This window comes from Ammospiza caudacuta, chromosome 4 (assembly GCF_027887145.1).
Source record: "Ammospiza caudacuta isolate bAmmCau1 chromosome 4, bAmmCau1.pri, whole genome shotgun sequence".
NCBI classification, from domain to species: domain Eukaryota; kingdom Metazoa; phylum Chordata; class Aves; order Passeriformes; family Passerellidae; genus Ammospiza; species Ammospiza caudacuta.
The window spans coordinates 56,155,142-56,178,406 of record NC_080596.1 but is presented as its reverse complement, the minus strand read 5'-3'; the positions used below and the strand labels follow the sequence as shown (position 1 = coordinate 56,178,406).

The 23,265-nt window shown below is 34.7% G+C and overlaps 1 protein-coding gene across 1 annotated transcript in view; it reads left to right on the top strand.

Annotated features, from left to right (window-relative positions):
- DTHD1 (death domain containing 1) overlaps positions 1-16,033 on the top strand; it is a 62,648-nt gene extending 46,615 nt beyond the window's left edge. The window contains 13 exon segments of the mRNA XM_058804333.1: positions 5,073-5,546; positions 5,721-5,845; positions 6,123-6,150; positions 6,370-6,663; positions 7,303-7,482; positions 8,297-8,430; positions 8,432-8,533; positions 9,382-9,541; positions 10,115-10,403; positions 10,554-10,590; positions 11,619-11,862; positions 15,124-15,175; positions 15,738-16,033. Coding sequence (XP_058660316.1) covers positions 5,073-5,546; positions 5,721-5,845; positions 6,123-6,150; positions 6,370-6,663; positions 7,303-7,482; positions 8,297-8,430; positions 8,432-8,533; positions 9,382-9,541; positions 10,115-10,403; positions 10,554-10,590; positions 11,619-11,862; positions 15,124-15,175; positions 15,738-16,033 — 2,415 coding nt within the window.
- The last annotated feature ends 7,232 nt before the right edge of the window (positions 16,034-23,265 follow it).

The following is a 23,265-nucleotide window of genomic DNA, read 5'->3' as shown; positions in this document are numbered from 1 at the left end:
CATCAATGTTTAAACAGAGAAAGTGCTTCAGTGACTGAGACACCACGCAAATCAGCTTTGCAATCTGACACCCTGTGTCAGATGCAAATTGATGCTAAATATCTGGTGGCAAAGAGCAAGAAACATGACAAGCTCTTTATTTGGGAACTTGAGCTACAGTAATTACCTGCCAGAGACACATTTTAAAAGTTTCACTGGCTGTGTTCAGCTGGCATCTTGCTGATTGTCCTTCCTTGTTGAATGTCCATAAGGTACATTTATTATTATTATTTTTACTGAGACACTTCAAGTTGGTTATTCATTTAGTTTTATAGTATTCTTTTGATGGCACAAGGTTCAAAAACGTCTTTAAAACACCTTTTCCTATCATAATGACAATTTTATCACCAAAAGCTTGCACAGCAAGGAAACAAAAAAAAAAAAAAGAAAAAAAGAGAAAAAAAGGAGTTCACAAAGGCACTTAATTGCACCATAAAGCCACTTCTCCATGCAGAGACCTCCATAGACACTAATTTATACCAGTGCAAAGCGTTTTTTTGATTTGTTTTGGCCACTACAGTCACAGGGATTCCAAGAAATCTTTAGAAAGAAAGATTTTGACAGCTCTCTGTTTATCAGGAGGCATTCAGGAATTACAATCTCACCAGAAGAGGAAAGCTGGCAAAAAAGCACCATTATTTCCCATCTACTGCAACACCTAGAACACCACAGGCATTTTTAAAAAGTAAGGCAATGTTTCAGAGGGAGGAAAAAAAAAAGATGCAACATTAAATACCCACCTTCTTAATAATAATTTGCATTTCAGCTTGCTGAAAAATTACTTGACTACTCTCATTCATGTGATTAGGGCAAATTATCAAAATAATGCCACTTGTGATAGAGTTACTTCACTTGGTAATATACTTCAGATACTCATGTTTATTCAGAAGATCCTAGAGAGAAGTAAATTCAGGTTATCTTTAAAAGAGAGAAATACAGGAAGAATTCAAAAGAAAGATTCAACAGCCAATTGTCTACATCATCTGAAGAAATGTAATGCAGCCATCCAGCCCAGTTTCACAGCTGGAGACAACCCAGGACATCTGCATGTCTCCAGCCCCTGGCCGGGGCTCAGAGACCTTGGCACAAAGTCAAAAGCACCTGTGGCTTTGATTTTAACCCATGGAGAAAATTACCAACTTCATGTGAAGACTTACAAACCACGAGAGTTTAACTGGAATGATCGTTAGTTTGTCACAAGGTGGAAAAGTAGAATTTTGAGCTTTTTAAAATGGGGGTTCAGAAGCTAAGATGGAGGGATTTGGGCATGCATTGTCCTTCATCTTTCTTCTTAGCCTCCATCTTCTGGGTGATGCTGGCATTTTTGGATTGGTTTAGGGTAGAAGCAGACTGTCAACATAGTGATAGGTATTGGAAAATTATTGTAAATAATGTACACAAAGTTTTTAGTAAAAAAAGATAACACCACCCCACGGGCAGTCAGTGTGCCACGGACTGACTTGTGGGACAGACCTCAGCAGGTCAGAAAACGAATGTTACAGATAACAGAAAATAAACAGCCTTGAAAACCACAGCCGAAGAATCCTGATTCCTTCTTCGATCTCGGGGCTGGGAAAATGAGACTTTCCAACACCTCGGGGTCATCTGGACCACAGAGACTCTGAGAGAGAAGCAGCCCTGCAGACGCTGACCTGGGGATTCGCAGCTCCTGCCACGCTGTCTCTGCTGCCTTGTCCCTTTCCCCACCTGCTGGTCGCGCTGGAAAGCAGCACAGCACCAGCGTGCTCTGAACCAGGAAAATATCCAGCTCAAGTGATCCTGTCCTCACGCCCAGCTACTTCCACGGGCCACTAATAAAATTGTTCTGATATTATTTTACTCTTAAAATTGAGATTAGAATCCCTGAGGAGACATCAGAGTTAAAAAAAAAAAAAAAAAAAAAAAAGTGCAAAATTCTGATCAAGCTTTTCAGAGAAGTAAAGAGTCCTTTCAGTTGAAAGCATTTCCCATCTGTTTCGATTCCAAATACAAGAAGGAATATGGCTGCTGGGCTAAACTATGTAATTCTATTCACAGCACTCTCAGATCACAGCTAACAGGTGATGTGTTCACTTTGGGATTTAAAGTCGCTGAAATAATCTAACAAAACAAACATTAAATAAAAACATAACTAAATGCCAAACAAATAAACAAACAAAAACCAAAAAACACATCTAAAAGTACTATGTCTATATTGGGATCCATAAAATTAGAGGGTTTGGAGAAAATGGTAAAAAAGACAGGCCTCAGACAGCAGATTTGTGAACATTGCTAATGCAGCATTAAAGTTTTCTAAGCTGTAGAGCAGAAGTGAGAAATAGAACAATAAGCCACTGTGATTTGCCCTTTTAGGCTGCAACAAGTTTATTTAATGTATATCTTTAGAAGGTTAGTATGAATGCATCTCTGTGCTCTGTCTCTCATAAACGAGCCATTGTGTTAGAAAATAAGTCCCTATTGTGTTAACTACAGTAAGGTGTGTTTCATATGATTAGATAGAATTATTGTCAATATGTTGTTGCACTATGTGTGATTGCCTGAAACTTGGACTGAGATGGCTTTATATTATGCTGTAAGGTTACGTTTCCTTGGCATTCAATTTGAGTGAGCGAGCTGTTCACATCTGTTGTCTCCATTGTCCTAAAAATGTACTGAGACAGATTTTTGAAATAAACAGCGCACAGCACTGATTCGGGTGTCGCGTACGGTTCACGGCAGTATATAGTGTGCTGACGGCAACGCTGCAATGGAGATGCCATTACAGGAAATGCAATTGGAGGAGAAAAAAAGAAAATTGAGGAAATTTGGGGAAATTAGTGACTATAAGAAAATGGCCCGGGATTATATCAAGAAGGAAGACACAATCAAGAGAGGAAGATATGAGAGAAATAGCATGGACACATAAAAAAAAAAAAAAACAAAAAAAAGAAAAAACTCTTCCCCTAAGACAAAGCCATCAAAATCCAGGCAGGAAATACACCATCAAATGCAGGCACATGCAGCAAAGCCTGCCAAAATTGATCCCCACTGAAGGCCAAAAAAGAAAAGAAGGACTTACAAACAAGCTTGAATGGAGATACCATCAAAGGAATTCCAATTGGAGAAGAAAAAAAGAAAATTTCAGAAATTTTGTTGTTGGAGAATTTTGCTCAGAAATGGCTTAAAAGGCAGCTGTGAGGAGCAAATTCTCACAGCCTGTTTCTGTAAACAGCTAAGTTCTCAAGCCTGTCTTCAATAACATGGAGGCCTTGAGAACTTTCATAACAAGGTGAGAAAATAAATCTTGGATTCAATAACAAACCACAGGTATTGAAAACAAAGGGAGGGGTTAGTGTTTGTCTGTAGCCTATCGTGAGCTCAAGTTTTGCAATATGTATGATCTTAATTAAAACAGCTATAAAAATGTGCCTTTTGGATCAATAAATCTGGAGTTCGATGCTGATCAACAAGGATGGGTCGTCTCCCTTCGCTTTCAACATTTCGTGATAACAGGAAAATGACGGGGATTATATCAGGTGCAGTGCAAAAGATCAAACTGCACCAAAACTAAGCTCACAGATGTTGCAAAAGCAGGGGAAAAAGTCAATGAAAAAAAACAACATGGAGGGGAAATTAGCAGGGACAAGGCATGGATACATTAAAAAAAAAAAAAAAGAAGAAATCTTTCCCAAAGTCAAAGCCATCAAAAGGCATGGCATGCCATCAAGGGCAGGGACATGCACCAAAGATCCCTTTATTGGTCCCCATTGAAATCGCAAGATTCATTTTCCCTTCCCCCAAGTTTAATAAGAAAAGTCTATTCTGACCTGTACTTTTTGTATGTTTAAATTAACCAGATGTCAATAGAGATGAGAGACGTATAATTGATATATGATGGCATTCCTAATAGAATTATTTTCCAAGCTGAAAACCTTGTGGTATTAGTTACCTGATGTGATGTTGTTAAAAAAGTGAATGTTAAGTCAAAGGCTTCCTGTAAGACTTGCATCAGCCCTTTCTGTTTTTCTTTCCTTGTACCTGTACATTGGAGGTGGAAGCCCACCATACTGTACCCGATGTCTATTGTCTTATTTGTATTGACTTTCATGAGATTTAACCTGCAAAACAGAATTTTCCAGGATCTCATACAGCACAGAAATAAAATTTTCCATGGTTTCCAATATATCTAACTAGTCAAGATATCTCTACAGTTATAGGGGCTGACAGCATATAATGCTGGAAGAGCTCTAAGTAATAAATTTTAAATCCTTTGAGAGAATATCTGGAATAATTTCTAAGAAAAGGTTCAAGATAAGAAATATAATCAAAGAATATATAAGTTACATAAAATCGTACATGAATGGCACATATTGGTTGTGTGCTTTTTGTGCATTCTTCTTCACAAAGTGGTTTTAATTACATGCAAGGGCAATCTTCACCATTCCTGTAACTGGATATTACAAATTTCTGAGCTTGTATTATATGTGAGCTGGTGGTTTTGTGCTGTCATCTCTTCTTCATAGCAAAATTCAGAGCTTCTAAGGTCTGAATTTAAAATTAGGTCCATGTATAACAGCCTTGCTAGAGATCTATGCATTAGAATCTTACATGATTCAATTTTAGGAAATATAATATTTAATTTTAAAGGTCTTCCCAAATTGATTTGACTATATTTTATCAATACCATGCTTTGGATTGATTGTCATTAAGAATTTAGCTAGAGTCTGATCATTAGAAAAGTGTTCATTAGAGTTGCCAGAGTAAAATTTTGACAAATACACACAATTGTTCTTAGACAAGTACAAAAATGTACTTGTCTCTATTCAGTTCCTTAGAAATTGACTTCACCTGAATAGCAATATATGCAAAAACATTAAATGGAAGCCAGGAAATAGAGTGTGCTTCATGTATTGGATGGTACTATGCGATTATATGGAATTCAATAAATATGTGTATAATAGTTTTCACATTTTTGTCTAGATTTCATAGCAAAATGCAATTGTTTTTTGGGGTTTTTTTTCCCAAAAATACAATGGAATTATAATTATCTGCAGAAAGTGAAAGAGTATTTGACAAATACAATCTCACACCTTCAAGCGGCAGAAAATAAATTTTATGCTGCAAGCTGCAGACAAGATGGTGATTCTCAGAACCAGACTGGTGAAAATCTTTCTGGAGAAACAGATGTGCGTTGTTCGGAAGGAGAAGCAACAGACTCTGTGCAAGCATCTTCCAGTTCCAGACAGCAATTCCAAAGAAAGCCCTTTCTGAACAAGACAGAAAGTCAAAATGTCAATCAAACCCACACAAGTGAAATTAAAACTGTGGGGACAATTGTATCCTTAGCTGAAAACAAATCTGCTCAAGAACAAGACACCAGCAGAGAGTCTCCAATGAAAAAGGAAGATGGTGAACACCAGCTAGTGATTGTCTCTTTTACAGAGAAAAAAGAGCGCAGTGGAAAACTTCATGGAGGTAGCTCTGTTACTGAAAAGCTCCAGACCTGGCTTTTCAGGATGCTCTCACAAGCAATGAGGAAGATATTCTGTCTGGGACATTGAAGGACATTTATGACAGAAGTACCATGAATTCTTTTCAACAGAAGAAAAAGGAAGTAGTCAGGGACAATTTAAAAGGGCTAGAAAGTGAAGACCACAAATTGACAGAGAAAATGGAAGACAGTAAAATAAATTTTTAAAAAGGAGATTTTTAGAAATTACCTAAGTACCTTCACATCTTCAGCGCAAACTTATGATCTTCCAGATGTGAATCCTTCTGTGAGTGATTCAGAAGAAGTACAAAAATCTAGATATTGGATGAACAAAGAGTAAGCACATACTCTTCCTTTTTTTAGGAACACATGTACATAATTATTGCTTATTAATTTATAAACGTGTGGGTACAGAAACACAATATACATGTACTGAACAGATGCTGGTTGTACACATAACAGCAGTTTACAATTTGAACATGTGCAATGAAGATCTTTCCCTTTGGTCTAAAGTAAACCCTAAGTTTCTATTTGGATAATTTTTTTTATGCCAGAGAGGGACTGAGTCACAGCTAGTAAAGTCAATAATCCTCAAATTGTGGGAAATTAGTAGGAAAGGACCACAATTCATCAGTTTTACAGTAATTTATAAGCTGTTCTGAAACAGACTAAGCATAAAATTTTTCATTATTTTCTCATTTATTCTTAAAAATATTTTTTCTGAATTGTCTTCTTATGCTTCATTATAGCGCATCATTACATTGAAATATTTAATTAAAAATACAAAATGCTACCCCACTCAAAATAAAAACAATTTTAAAATATATTTCTAGTCAAAGAGAGTGGGAAAAAAACCCTAGGAAATAGTTTGTTTTATTAAAGCCCCTGCAATTGTTCTGGAGAATCTGAAGTGTAATACACTCAATGACACTAGTTCCTTGGTGGTGGATGATTCTGAGGAGCTGGTCAGCAATGTCATCACTATGGAATGTTATGATTATGAAAAACCACTTTTCCCTATTAACATTGCAATCCCATTTACTTCATGCTTCAGAGGAAATTATCAGGAGATTATGGTAAAGGTGACTGATACCAACTTCCAGTCAAACTGCTTAACTCCTATTTCTTTACAAGGATCCTAAGGAAACCAAAAGGTAACTCTCATCGAAGGATTGCAAAAGCAGAGTTTGAGCTTCCCAGTTAAGTCTCTGGAGTTTTTCAAGTAAAGTTGTCATTATTAAATCATATTGCCCACTATGTGTGATTAAACAGAACTTTCTACTTTCTCAAGCACTAATTCTATTTGAAAACCAGTATTTACTAACATTCTTTTTTTCACTTACAATGTTAAGCAAATGCTTGATCCCACAACACTAATGGTTGAATAATGTTTCATTATTATTGTAAATAAGAGCAATGTATTGCATTATTTGATAAAAGCAAAATTTAGGAGGAATTACTGTGCTTTTAGATCACAACAAAATAACAATTCCGTGAGTATAAATAAGTACAAACTATGTCAAATGAACAGTTTTTAAATGCAGAAGTGTTGTATTGAACCAGATTAATCACCCAATTTATAATTTGATTTAATTTCACTGAAATCATACACTGGAATATGAATAACATCACATGATGACTAGAGATCACACGGTACTTGGGCATGCAGGTGGCAATAATAGTCAATTTATTTTCATTTCATGCTTGGCTCTGTGGAGAATGTTACCTTCTCAAACTGTGAAACACAGCTTCCTTTCCCTCCAATACTCTGACCTCACATTCTCTTTAATCAGGAAAGCTTTGCAGAAGTAAAAATTTATCATCTGGGTGTTTTTTCTTTGTTGTCATGCTTAAAGAAGGAAACATTTACTGTTCCAAAGGTAGGACTCTTACAAAAGCTGAACGTGGATTCTCAAATCTCTTTCTGTTACCATTCAGAAACATTCAATTCTCTGGCACCTAGGCAGTTAAAGGTAAGCTTGAAATAGGTGATACTTGTTCCATAAGCCTGATCAGTTCTGAAGTGAGTATGCTAATAATCCTAAAGTGCAATCTCTTCCAATATCAGAAGTCTACAAAAAGTGGTTGCAGCTTCACATCCTGTACATGCAGATTTCCTGTCAGCTTTGTTAAAACCACATATCTTTAGCTAAAAAAAATCTATCTTCCCTTGTTTGATATAGTTCAGAAAATATAGTAATTTTCAATGAAGATGTGTCAACTCAAAACTTTAATTGCTTGGTGCAGTGATCAAGTTAATTTCTCTCACCTGACTCATTTTTCTCACCATTTCTCTCCTTGGTGCCAGCAAGTGCAACAAAAGGTTTTTATCATATATTAGTCTTAGGCTGAGTATAGTCTCAAATTGTGTTTCAGTTGTGTTTCTCCCTTTGCCCATTAAGATGTTAATTTGGAAGTATGGAGAAATTAAAATTATGAAAAAATACAGATTAGAAAAATCTCAGAAATTTTTCACAATCTGAGGAAGGTCATGAGTTTCAAAACTCGAACTCAAATCAGGAACAAAATCATATAAATATTTTAGGCAATAGAAGTTCCAAGTTTTGATGACTTTCAAGCATTTTTCTGAGCTTTGTATAAAGTGCTGTTATTTGGGTAAGGTTGTTCTTGGGTTAAAAAGAGGAGTCTGATTCTTCTGTGATAGCCTAGCCAACTCCAAAAGATAAACCAATTTTGTAAAACGAATTTTTGTGAAAAAAATCCAGGCATGTAATAGAAGAGGGGTTTTTATTGCAAGCTGATTATACAATTTCTTTCTACACTTAGATTCAGCCAAATGAGCCATCAATTTCAGCACTGAAAGCAAGACATTATATGTATCACTCAGTGATATCTATGAGTGCACTGGTTCATGTCCAGCATCCTTCATCCCAACCTTTTAACAGCTCAGTCACTACTACTCTGTCCTCCCATCCCAGACAAAAAAAGGCAAGGGGTTGAGACAGAAGATGCAAGAGCCGTTAGTGCTACAGTAAAGAGGGTTGCTGCAGCATGCCATCCTCAGTAATACCCTCACTTCAAATTCACCGTTTTTTAAAACATCAAAATCAATTAATTTTAACAGATTTTGATTCATGACTTCTTGTATTAAAATGATGTTTGTTCTTTTATATAGACTGCAATACCTATGGGCTTTGTTAGAAACACTAGAGCCGGCTCTCAAAATTTTCATGCTATAGTTTCACCAGAAAAAATAATACAGTATTTGATGTTTATTCTTTAAATATGGTGACCACTACATTTCTAGCAGGAGTCAGAATGAAGACTGTATGAAGTTTTTTCGCCAATAAATATTCAGACATGTTCACCAAAGTCAAAAATTGAACACAAAAAATAGACATGACTTAGATCTGCTGTGTTCACACCAAGTTGATTTGAGTCTGACCATTGAATTTTCTCATCTTTACTTCTACATGTTTCGATGGTTGCCTGAATCAACATGCATGGCACAAGGGTTTATAGCAGGTCAATTTTATGCACTAGATAAAAGTCCAAATTTTTCAAAAGTATGCAGTACAATATTTCTAAAACTTTTTGGCATGTCTTAAAAAAGCATTTAAACATGGGGACTCCTGGAAAAAAAAAAAAAAAAAAAAAAAAAAAAAAAAAAAAAAAAAAAGATGATTTCTATGTTTCAGCAATTTCTGGAGAATTGAAGGAAAAACCTCTAAATAATTATATCATTCACATACTCTGAATTATCTCTCCAAACACAGATTTTAAGCAAGGTGAATAAGCCAGAAAAAGTCATCAAGGACAGCAGCAGAGGGGAAAACAGCTACAAACACAAGCTTACTCTTTCTGCATAACTATTTTTATGTTATTTTTCCTATAATTATTTGGCTTTCCAGGGCTGTGAGCACTTCTGTGAGAAAAAGTGTGGACAATCTCAGTGATACTTTGAAATTATTAGGTCGTAGAAATGAAGAGGGGTGGAAGGTGTTTGATGATGTCATTATCCAGAATGCACAGAAAGGGCTTGTATCTTTTGAACTAAATGAGCATTTAGAAAGATAATATATGAATAATTTAACAAAATTTTATTCACTGAAATATTTAATTCTGTGTTTACAAATAAGTGGAAATTAGTAGTGTTAAGAAACCATCAATTTTTAACCATTAACTTGCTCCTAGATTTGTTGCTCACAATTACAAAAAAACCCCTTTTTCATTTATAGAATGTACACAATGTAGTATATAGAACCTTGGAAAAGGAAATGCAACTATCAGTCTTAACTGACAACTGTGATTTAGCTCTCTAACTAAAAAGGCATATTTTTTTTAATTCCTATTATGAAATATTATCTTCCTTTCATGTAAAATTCATGTGTATTTGAAATCATATCTACATAGTCAACATACTTTACACTACAAACACAAGCAAATTTCCACCTTTTCATATGTTGGAAACAAAGATGGAAAGAAGGTAGCAAAAGTTTCCTTGGAGACTGAGCCCCATATTATTTTTAAGAAAAAATTATTAGCAGTCGATAAATTATTTTAAGTAAAGCATTTAAATTTAATTTTCTTTCCTTTTTTTTTTTTTTTTTTTTTTTTTTTTTTTTTTTTTTTTTACCTTACTACAGCTTTGTGGTCATTTGCCTTGCATTCCTTTTGGAAAACAGGTAACTTCTCTTTGCTCAGGCTCTGGAAGAAGCTCTCCGTAGCACCAAGGCTAATGTGATACTGTATCAGAAAAGACAAAACCCATATAAAATAGTAGTTTTGCTGTCTGCATTCAGAGAATTAACCAATGAACTTCAAAATCTCTATGAGGAAGGTTATATTGGTCCCCCAGAACCTACACAGCACTTCCCATTAAGACAAGGAGAGCAGATTCATTTTAGATTTGATGGAAATATTTCTGCTTCAGGTAAGGCAGATAATTCATGCAAGTGTATGGGCATTATCAATTACCTCAGCTATTAAAAAGGCTGTATGGGAACACAGGCAGACTGAAGTTACTCACAGTACATTTAGTGCGTAATGTTAAGTTATTTCAGTGTTCTGTTTCTTGTCAAAGAAAGGAATGTGGAGCTTAATGGGAAACTGCTCCAAGTGTAAAAATGTACAATCTGAACGAGCTCCTGAGCAATGTGCTCCAGGTGACCCTCCTTTGAGCAGGAGAGTTGGACAAGATGATCTCTTAAACCCTTGTGAATTCTGTGAAACCTGGTTCCTCAGAAACACATGGTATTTTAAGAATTATTTTAAAAGGACAGGTTTCTGTCTGCTGCTTTGTCCAAGTAAATTCACTTAGACTGAGGAAGAAACCAAGGCAAAATAGTGCCTGTTGTGAGTTGCACTGTGAATTGAGGTGATGAGAGAGAAAGTTATGCCATTTCTGTTAACAGCCTAGAAAAATCCATGTAGTGGTTGCCACCATTCAGAGACTTGCTTATAGGGAAAAGGGAGAAGAAGCCTCTGAAAGGTTTTCACCCTAAATTGCATATAGTCTCTTCTGTCTGTCTTAGATTGAACATATAAATATATATTTGGCCCTCTGAACATTTTGTACATAAACTCTCCCATTGAAAACTGAATGTACTCTAAAGAAAGGGATATTCTTCAAAAAGAGAAGTCTCCAGACCATGAGAAATGTCTGCTTTTATACACAAAGGACAGTGTCTGTAGATGTATCAAATAAATGGATTTAGAAAGCCTAAAAATGCATCTACCCCTCTGCTGTGCCATTCATTTTTTTGTTACACATAGCTATCCATCCTGAATAACCAGAAAGCATATACTTTTAATTTCACTCACAACACCCCTTTATTTTCATTCTTCTTTATGTTAAGTACATACCTCCTTTTCTGTTCCTTGATTTTCAACTTGCAGCACTGCCTTCACCACTTATTCTTGAAGCCAACTATTAAAGGGCTAAGAAAGCTAGCTACAAAGATATGCCTACTACTGAAACAGGCTGAACTCAGATGTTCAATAAAGTAATAGGAATGATAAAGAACAATCAATGAACAACCAAATGTTATATGATTACCTTTACTTGACTCATGCTAATGAATTATTTTAGATGCCATGCATCTAAATTCAGGATAATATTTTTTTTAATTTATTATATGGACTGCAGGGAATGGAGAAGCTTCAGGAAAGTCTACAGACTGATTTTTTATTCACCAAGACAACCAAGGCTGGAGCTCCAAATTAGAGAAGGGGATGAATTTGGTAACCACAGTTCACCTCATTACAAAGGAACAGCAGTGTTTTATAAAATTACCAGAGAGATGATACCAAAGAAATGGGAACAAACCTTACCATATGATGAATATCAACACCAGTCTCCACTGTGCAAATTAGCATTAACATTGCCAAAGGTGTGTTTCTCACCTGATAATATTAGAGACATTTCCCTTTCCTCCTTACCTTACATTTATTAGAAAAAGGATCTTGGCATGATTTTTGATTTAAAGATAAACACAGAAGTCACTGATAGACTTCTGGTGCATCATCAATGTACAAACATTCTCAGAATTTCTATTAGCTGTGGGGAAGGACCCACACACAAGTATAAGCATGGAAAAAATTCTAGCAGAAAATTTTCACCCAACTATCTCCCCAGCTGGAAGGGAGAAATTATTATAGCACTGTGAAATTATTACTGGAGTTTCAGGTGTATCATTCTTGTTTCATTGTCTTGGGAGCACAGAATTGCAAATTATAGGATCATTAAATGGTTTGTGTAACCTGTCTTCCACTCGTCACCTGATTATTCCATTATTCCTGATTAGCCTCTGCAGTACAGTCATGTGGGCAATTATCTCCATCTCTGGTGAAAGCTCATGCCACATAAAATAATCTTTAATATTCCTGCAATGAAATCTCATTGTAAACTTTTCAAAGAGCCTATGTACCAACACACTATGTTGCACAAAATGCTGCCACTAAAATACTACTATCAAAGTTGCATACATTTTGATATCAAAATATCTACAGAAACACTTGGTCTAAATCTCTGGTGATAAATAGTAGCATGTTTCTCTTTTTGAATTTGTCTTTACACATTTTTCAATTTATTGTTTTTCCAGATGATAGTTAAAATAATCTGGAATGTCTGATTTTGGTTGTGACAGAGACAGATGAGCCTTTTGAAGGTGACCATTCTGACTACTACGTTTCCACTCATTTCTGTAAAATTCTAATCTAAATTTCTTTTGTAAAGAAGGCAGTAACTGTACAATCATAACCCATTTTCTATATGTATATGACTTCATTATCCACTTACAAATATATTGCTGACAGTGGTCAAAATACTGTTGTTTTACTTTGTATGCAAACATTCACATCAGTTTTTACTTTAAACATATTTCTACAGAAGTAACCTGATTTGCACTAATAATTCCTATTAATGGTGCTTTTCTTTCCTCAGCAATAGAAAACGCCTGCTCCTCTAACCTATTTTGTTCAACACAAGTCAGAGAGAGGGCATTAAGTTTTGATGTCAAGTCTGTGTGTTCATATTTACTGATTTTGAATATTTTGTATTTATGTGACACAGTGGGCTAAGGAGGTAAAAGATTAATTTCTCCTTTTCTGTCTGTCCTGTTTAATATGCTACTAGAGTCTGGTCATGTCTGAGAGGTCCATTTGACAGAGCACATCAATGTTACTGGCTGGGAATTCTTTGCAAAAATAGATTGCTGTAATACATATAGACATTATTAAATTACTATTCTGCTGAAGTTTTATGTCTAATGAATGTCTAATAGCAGAATAGCATGTTATTCCCTGCTTCAGAAAGGCAGTTGCATGGCTAATTGAAGGGCCTTCCAGACTAGAAAACTGCTCTGACTGCTAAGAGTGTTTTGCTTAATCTGTCGACCAGAACAGCAGGACCACATGCCAGTGCAGCTGAACTATGGGTGAATTTAGCACTTCGCCACAGACACTTAATCTTTAAAGGCAATTTGCTGTTTTAGATCTAATGCATTGTATATTATTACACTATTTTTAGACAATACTGATTTTCAATTCTCATAATTTTTAGTACAATTTTAACATTAAGTAGCATGAAGTGGTTCACATTAAAGTCAATGCATGGGTAATTTAGTTCATCTACAATAACTCTGAAAATCTAACACAGACCTTTGAGGTGGTAAATTCTCATAGTGAATGAAAAAATTTTAAGTACAAATGCATCATTAGACGAAGAGAAAGCTGTCTTGGAAGAAAAGCAACGCCCCCTTCTGGAAGAGCTTTTATATTCCCTTTATTCTGAAAGTTTTTCAGTCACGTCATTCTATCTTCACACTGGGGCACATGCAATGACAGAATTGCTGTAGAATCATGCAAAAACGAGGTGGATTCAGATCATAGAATCATGGAATACCTTGGGTTGGAAGGGTCCTTTACAGGTCTCCTAGTCCAAGCCCCAAGGTCTCCAGAGCAGTACAGCACAGGATGGTTTTGCACTGCCAGGCACTGCGTGATGTGTGCACCCTGTGTGCGCTGAAATCACCTCCCAGGATGACTGTGTACAGGCCTGATGAAAAGCTGTTTAATTCACAATAGATAATGGTTATTCATATATTGACCTTATGGCTGTGCAGGTCAGTACATTCGAGACACTCCAAATATTGAACAATATTTAAAGCCTGTGTTATTGAAATGATTAAGATAAGCTCCATAATGCTCAGTATATCAGAAAGAAAACAATAACTTTTCCAGTACGAATTTCATGTTCTTAATTCCCAAATGAAAAACAGAAGATCAGTGAATAAAACTCAGGAAAATTTCCTTGGGAGAGCTGTGAATAAACATCCAGGTAATACAACTGAATGAAAAGTAACATGGGCACTGAAAGAGGATAATTTCATTTTCAAACAAAAAAATCTGAATTTCACTTCATACAAACTAATCTCTCTTTGTGCTCAGTGCTTTTGAAAGTAATTTCTTGTTCTATATGCAGTAGGAAACTAAAGCCCAGAAGACTTTCATCTTTCTCAGCCAGAGGTAAAACAAGACAAAGTATTTTTTCTTTCTCTCCAGTGTTTAGAGAAGAAAGAGGAAAAACTCTCTACTTTCTCATGGAACTTATCTTTTGAATTTTGATGATTTTTCATGATGATTTATTAAAAAATGAACTATGTAAAATGAATAACTATAGCTACAAATACAATATGGTTACCTGACCTCACAACTACTGCATAACTAGAAATTGTTCTTTTCCTTGAAAGGAAGAATAAGCTAATGCAGTATTCAAAATCAGAATCTGTAACATCTAGGAAGGTTCTACACAGATTTTCTATTCAGCCAGTTTATATATATCACTTATGGCATAATGCTATTAATCAAATATTTTTTAAAGTTGCATGAAGGATAAACTTTTTATAAGAGATAATAAACACCCCCTTGATAGATGAAAATTTTGTTAATTTCTTTATTTTAATAGCTATATACTGTTTTATACCTGTTGATGGTGTTAATTGTTTTTAATAATACAAAAATATTCTAAGTAGAAAAAAATTAAAATGCTTAGAGTTAAACCCCCAAGATTTTACTGCAATCCACTCCCAAATCATATGCCTCACCTCTTATTCATCATCATTTCTCTTTCCCCAATACATTTTCTTTAAAAGCATGAAAAATTGATCCACTGACCACAAAGAACAAAAAGATTTTTTTTCTGATTCATCAGGTAAGAAAACAACCATTAAATTATATCAATATAAAAAAGACCTATGCTTGCTTATTTTTTTTTTTTTAATTCCAGGGCTTGTTTCAGCTGTTGCTGACACTTGAAAATGCCATATTCAGAAAGGAAATAGTTACTATGTTAAGAGGTAGTCAAAGGAAAAGAGATCTGTTTACCAGGAAATGTAACAGCTCTTGTTGTGGCAGGATGCTTGAACAGCATATAGTTTTGTGTATAAGGAAATCCAGTTTGTACTGGAAAGCTCCAGGGTAATTGATGAATCAGTTGCAGTAAATACTGAAACTCTTTTATTTCATTGCTAACTTTCCCCATTCAGTTCCACCATTATAGATCATTGCTGAATCTGCTCTTGACTAAATTCAATTCATACTGCAGAGCAGTTACCAAAAATGGCATTGGAAATGAAATGAGATGATGTTTCCATCAAAGTATAAAACACTCCCTATTTAGCTGGGGAGTTTAGCCACCAAGGCTCCAGCTTTAAAAAGCTTTTCAAAAAAAAAAGGAAGATTTATTCTTACTTCACTAATTTTTGCCCTTCAGAGGCCCTATGGGACAAGTTGCTGTTCTGGCATGCACAAGAGCTTGCAGAAGACAATATATCATTGTTTGCTTTAAGTTTACCTGTTCGACGGAGCATGTTTCAGCTTGTTAGGCTGAAGGGCCCTGATAATTTAACACACCAGATGTATGAGCTGCTTTGCTGCTGCAAAAAGACCCTTCCAAAGTCAGCTGATAAACAGCAGATCTTGTCTCAGCATTTGCAGAAGAGTGGCAGAAGTGATCTTTCAGAAGAACTTCATTTAAAGTGGCAAAATAAGGTGTTCGCCTGAGAGAATCAGTGGCAACTCACAGCCCAATTTATCTTCTTTCTTGTTAAGTGTATGAATATTTCCATATTTCTGGATGAACAAGTGACAGGGATATCAGTCAGGAGACGGCTGTTTGTTACTTTGCGACCTCTTTAATAAGCAAAGTATAATAGCCATGTCCTTGTTTGATAAAAGTGAACATTTCTTATATGGAAAAGTCAGATATTGAATATATAGGTATGAATAATTACAGACTGATCTGCATAGATTTCTGAGGATTTTAACTGTTTGCCCATGCCATACATAGTCAACACAATATTTCTACATATCTTAAACATTAGAAACTATTCATTATATCAAAGTCATATGAATCATTCTATAATATATGTATTGCTCTATATACAGTTTTAGTAACTACCAAATTCTTCAGATTATAGCCTAATGTAAGGCAGAGGTAACAACTTCTTACTTTCAGATTTGTAAATTAATTCTGCTTTTATATTAATTAATTCTGCTTTTATATTCCCCACAAATATTTTTCATCCTTGTGAATTACATACAAGATTTCAGTGTAAACTCATGTGAATATGTAACCTCTTTCCTGAATTTAGGAGATTTGTTGCCTCACTTTAAACTCATTTAAATGCAGTTTTTTAGGTTACCATCAAATATGGGAAAAGAACTATTTCTTCATACAAATTCTAAGATGTATGGCTTTGACAATTTGTTTCTTATACTAAGTTCTTGAATTGAAGGTACAGATAGTTAACCACAAGTATTTGTGCCATTCCTTATTCATGTTTTCAATCTCTAAAAACTCCAAAATGCTTAGTAGGACTAACCAGATTTTTAAGTCAGAGTATGAGTAAAGCTGGCATTCTCTAATGGTGTTTCTACTAAAATAATATTTAATTTACCATCTTCTGTTATTTACTTCTATATTGCAAACCTCACATAACACACAAAACATTTATCTAAACACTAAAGTGATTTCTGTTAAAGGCAAAAAGTAGCTGGCAAGAGTCAGTGAAACACACTTCTGAGCTCCTTGGTACTTACTCATATTGTGCTTACCCAGGCTGTCACATCTGTGTGACTTTCCTACTGCTTCAGAAATGGGCAACAGATGCCTCTTTCTCCAAGTCCACCTGTGCACAATTAATTACTGTTATTCTTCCTCAATGCACTAATTATTTTCCTTTTTCACCTCCCCTTGAATCATGTAATACAAAATATAAATATTAATCTCAGTCAAAACATTATTGATCTAAATTTTATTCATTTTATGCTATTTAGAAAACCTGTATATCTGGCTGGCAAATCTTAATTGTAATACACAGTCCATGTATTTTATTTATAGAGGTCATATATTTGCAACATTTACAAATTGCTACTGTAAATGAGAAAACTGCATAGTAAAAGAAAAGCTAAATAGGAATAGTATTAATTATTTTTATTCATTTAGTCACTAAGGTCTCATGTTATTTTCAGTTTTTAGATGTAAGACAAATCTACGAGTAATTTAACCCCTTCTCTGGGAATAAAGCATAACAAACATGCTTTTCTTTTTTTTTATAAAGAAGGCCTTTTAACTGTAAGCTGACTTCTTACTAGACGAAAGAATTATCACACTTTTCCCAATACTGAACACTTTTTGCCATGAGGCATTTGTCATAAGTGCCTTATCTTAAGGACTAAATATTCCCTTGCTAGCTCATCAGATATCTTCGGTATGTATGTACATTAGGATCGTGGTTCAATGGATGATGGTACAACAAACAATACTGGAAATATTGCTAAAAATTTGACTTGGTTTCTCCACCAAAATGAAAACAGTTTGATACAATTTCCAACATTCTGCCACAAGATGGCATCTTTGTCTAACAAAAAATACATGCATGTACTATCATTTATTATGCTAGTCGCAGGCTGATATGGCTCAAGTATTAATGTGGAAAGCCCAATTTCTTAACTACTATCAATACTGATCTTGGTTTTTCAGGTAATTGTCTCCTAAATGAAAGGGCTCCCTTAGTGAAATTTCAACTCTCTGAAGTGCAAGCAAAAGGTGGAAAAGAATGAGAACTACACAGGATAAATCTACTTCTGACCTATGTGTTTTTATTGAGTATAAAAAATATGTAGGATGAAAAGCAATATCTGAGCTTTTTGGCTTAGAATGCGTATGTTTTTTAACTCTAAAGAAAAGGTTAAATTCCATATTTCTGCTAAACAGTGAAGGCAACTGAAAGGAAAAGGAGCTATGATAGGAAGCCAGTTGCTCAGAAAGAAATCACCTAGACAACTATAATTTGGCTAAATGAAGACAGTAGTTCATTATTTAAGTACTGAACAGTTAATCAAATAAAAAAGGAAGAAAAACAAATATTCCTTTTGTGACATTGTTACAGGATGGATTGCCAACTGCATCTGAGACGATGAAGTACAAAGCCATAAAGCAGACTTTGCATATTCAACATTTAAAACACAAATTCTCAACTTAGTGAAACAGGGCAGGATCAGTAAACTAATTAATACAATAGATGTTTAATTAAAAAACTGAAGATGGTATTTAATCAGTATCCCATCCAAGCCCCTTTCAAAAATTAGTTGTTTCTTTCTTTAGATAGCTTTCAGGAAGTAGTGTTTACACAGAACTATCTATAGTCAAGTAATCCTCAAGCATGAGAGTCTCAACTTAAAAGCTTGTCCCAAGTGAATTGGGAGGGAGCCCACATGCAGAGCTGTTTGGTGGGAGAGCTGGAGGAAAGGCCCCTTCCAGCTTTTCTCAACAGCTCATTTCAGTGAGCAAGTCTTAAATGCAGTGAGATAAACCCCTGAAAAGGCAGGAGGACTCAGGAAAGTGGCATAAAATAGCTCAGTTGAAATAATTCCCTCCTTTTCATAATATCTCTGCATTATACCTGAAGATACAACAAGTCCTTGAGCATTTCCAATACAATTAGTAAAACTGTCAAGCAAAGAAATGCAATATTCACAATTCCTCAAAAAAAATTCAACTTTCTCATATACTATTAGAGATGAGCAAAAGACTTATTATGGATCAGTAATCTACTGTGATATTATAATAAATCCTAGAAAAGTTCACAAGACTAGAAAAGCAGAGTTCATGTCCACCCTGTCCCTCTGAACAATGAAAATGTCATAAACATAAGAGAAATGATTCTATAATAATGCAAGTGTAAGACTTTGTTCTTATCTCTAGTATATGTGAAAGACAAGATTTCATCATTACTATTATAACCCCATTCGTAGTCTTTAAATAAAATTCATATGCTTTTGAACTCTTCATTGCATATATAAATTCTTAATTTCACAGTGGATATAACCCTTTGACAGATGATTTTCCAAAGCATTGTATGAAGTCTTACATGTCTATGTCTCACTTCCCTTTTTACATCCTTTGAACACCTACCACACTAATGTTCCCATTAAGACCTTTTGTGCAATAACTTCCCAAGTGGAAAAAAAAGGGTGCTTCTTCAACTTGTTACTATACCTAAAAATCCATACATAACCTTTTTCATCATTGTAATCTATTTAGAAGTCCAATTTGGATAGTATGACCTCCAGAAATGTCTTCTTGTCAGATTACAGCCAGAGTAGACTAATTATCAGAAATGGAAAGAGTTTAATAGAACTGGAAAGATTCCAGCCAGTATTAGTATTCATAATTCTACTTGGCACTTTCAAACTGCAAGTGCCAATTCAGCCAGCAGATATCGCAGGAGAGCTTCTACAAAGATGCTGTTTTCTGTATTTTCAGACCTAAAATCTAAAATCAGTATGTAAAAAGTCATTTCACAAGGACAATGAAAGAAAAATTCCTGAAAGACTGTGCATTATTCCCTTATCTCTCAATGGGTTAACCCATTTTACAGTATTTTGAGGTCAAGGTATGAAAATAATTTAAGATGCAGATACTATGCAATCAGAAATATGAAATTTTTCATTCCACTTACATTAATATTTTGTTAAAATCAACGTCCATGCTTGAAGAACTAAGGAAATTAATAAAAAGGAGTTGAAGGAATAAAAAAGTTTGAAGTGATAGAGAATCAAATGTTTAAAAATATTTTGAAGTTTTCTACTTCTAAAAGAACAACACAATTATTTTAAAGTGAGGAAACTTGCAACAAAACCAGAAGCCTTTATTGTTCTACATAATTCCAAAGATTTTAAGAAACTACCAAAACTTATTTGAGGTAAGTGAATAATTACTAATGAAGAAATTACTGTTCTCTGAATTTCTCTTATGAAGTTTTGATTAAATGTCATTTCTCATAAAAAACAAGATGCTACAAAAAAATTCTAGAAGTTTACTGAGAATATTTGCAAATAAATAAATTATATGATACAATTATATGATACAACAGTTATGAGCCAATAACAGATTTGATGATACTTATAAAACTAAATTCAAATGGAAAATACTTAAGGTCATCTCTGGTTACACACAGAGAAACTCCTAAAAGTCTAGGATTTTTTTGTCAGGCTGGAGGTAAAACAGTGAAAGCATTCTGCTATTTTTTTTAACCTATAAAAACACTTTTCAAAATGTTCCAGAAGCAAATGTTACCAAGAGGGGTGCATACAGCTGAATAGCTTAGAACTAAAGAGGGATGACATGGTAAAACTACATTGGCTCAACATGTAAAGTCAGCAAGGCTAATGTGGGTTTACTCAACCATTTCTACCCCATTTATTTTGCCCTCAAGCCTTGGTTGGGAGTCTTTTTAATTCACTGGTTACATACAATATAAGTGCTGTGAGTTTTAATAAAATACTTCACATTTTTCTCATAATTGCTGTTCAAATGCAAATAAAATCCCAGTAATAATAAGTACTCAGAAAATATTTCTAAGAGGGACAGCAAACTGTCATTGCCAGTCTAGAAGAAGTTGAGGAGATGTCCTCCAATATGCATGGTTCTGCTCATGTATTTTCAAACAGAGTGTATTTAAAGTACCAAATCTTTGCTGAGCCCTTCTGCAGAGACGGAATAAGTAAAAGAGCAAGGAAAAGGAGAAAGGTTCTTCAAAGGAAACTAAAAAAGTTTTGTTTAGCCAGAAAAAAAAAAAAAAGGAATCAATAAAGTTAGTAAAGTTATTTTCAATTTGATAAATACTGTACTGGTTGCAGAGCATAAACAGATAAAGAATTAGAAGTACTCCCTAGCTATCACAATCTTCCAGCAGGATTAAAAGGATTAAACACTACAAGCATTTTAAAATGCAGTTTTTAGAGTTCATGAAAGGTTTTAGAGCAGCAGTTTTCAACAGTGGAGAACTGAAATCACAAGGAGAGGCATTCTATGTACAAAGTGATATAAACTCGACAGGAATTATCAGCATATCCTTTATACTGGTTTCTCAATCCACCTCCTCTTCCAAGCAGGCTCCTGGCGCTCCTTATCACAATACAAACTGTGTACATGGATCGACACACATACACACTCCTAAACCTGGCAGGCAGTAGCCTCAGTTCGTGTCTAAAACAGGTATAAAATCAACCTGATTTGTGGTTTCCTGGCTGACAATAAAGTGCTGTCAAATCTTTGTCTCTTTTGTTCTTCAGTGACTGGTAACCATGGATACCCGCGGCAATAAAGTTCCCTGATCCTCAATGCTGTAATTCGGGGTGTGTTTATTGTAGCTGATTTTGTTATGGACCCCCCCAGAAGATAAAACTAGTAATTCAGGGTGAAATGGAAATTAGCTACTAGTTAAAATTTTGCTTGTGTTTTAATAAAAAAAAAAAGCATGCTTTGTTGAACAGCATAATTACTTTCCCTGAATAATTTATAACAGCCAGTCTGCCCCATTGAAATGTTCATATTAATTTTAATGAGCTTGTCAAAGCTCTTCTAGCCATTTTATATTGAATAGTTTTAGCTGGGGTAATATTTTAACCCATTGCTCCTTTTAACAAACATAAAAATCTGTTATATAAAATACCTTTTTTATTTTCAATTTATAAATTAACATCTATAGTTCATTCAAATAGTAGCAACATTATGATTCTCTACAATACAGATTATATTTCCATATCAATTTAAAGTTTATTTCTGCAGGGAAAAAAAAAACAACTGGAAAAAAGATAGCTTTTTAGTCAATTGGACTAGAGGGCGTAAGTGTTTCAATTACAAGTCTTTGGATGCAATGTTTGCATTCACATTGGTGGTTTTTTCCAAAGCTTAAATTTATAGCACCCGTAAATTTTCACATTATTCTGAGCAGACTGTGATATATCAGATGTGCATAATTTTGTTCTTTCCCACTGTAGATGTTTATACTTTCATCCAATGATTTCTACTTTAGCTGCTTTTCATCACTAAAATTAATTTGAACTAATTTGAACTACTGTTCCACAAATAGTAGAGAAACTGATAGTATAGATATCATTCCAATTTCACCTTTTTCCTGAATGCCTTCTTCACGGCATTCCTGATGGGCCTCTAGGAACATCAGCATTTACCTGATTAATGTTTTTTTTATCTCTACTTAGCCATGTCAGGACTAAGGGCAAACTCTGGGCTAAAAGATATAAAAAATCTATGTAAGAGCTAAGGTTAGCAGGTTTGTGTAGAAGCGTAAGGAGCAGGGAAAAAATGTTATTACTGCTACATGCAAAGGGACAGGAACGTGATGCCTTGCGAAGTTAGAGAAGGAATTGTTTTGTCTACCTGTTCTGTGAAGAGGGCTTGCTATCCCCTAATATGAAGCCTAGACTTACACACTAAAGCAGAATAGAATCTGAAAAATATAAAAGCTAAAACCTGAGGCATCAACGTGCATCCTTTAACTGAGTGAGTTTGGATTAGGTGGCACAGTTCTTTCCCATGAGGATTTATCTATTTCTGTCAACTCTTTCTGAACTACAGAAAGAGTTTAACAACTTATTTGTATATTCATCATTCTTGTCAGGAATGGAAACAATCTTTTTCAAAAGCCCATAAAACTCGTTAGATGTATCTATCTGGCTTGGGTGAGGTAAATTTCCATGAAAAACACCCTGGTAATAAAAGGACAAGGAGATAATTTCTTTCCTATTTTATGAATAAGAAATTATTTCAAAATCTTCTATCTGTAGTAGTCTCAGAACTGCAGTTTTAAAATCTGAAACCAAATTTTGCAGACAGTGGCCTCTATCTTATTCCTCTACTGCTATAGCTTTTCATAGTTTTTTAACTCAGTTGCAAAATATAAAAAATTTATATTTGTGATGTTAGT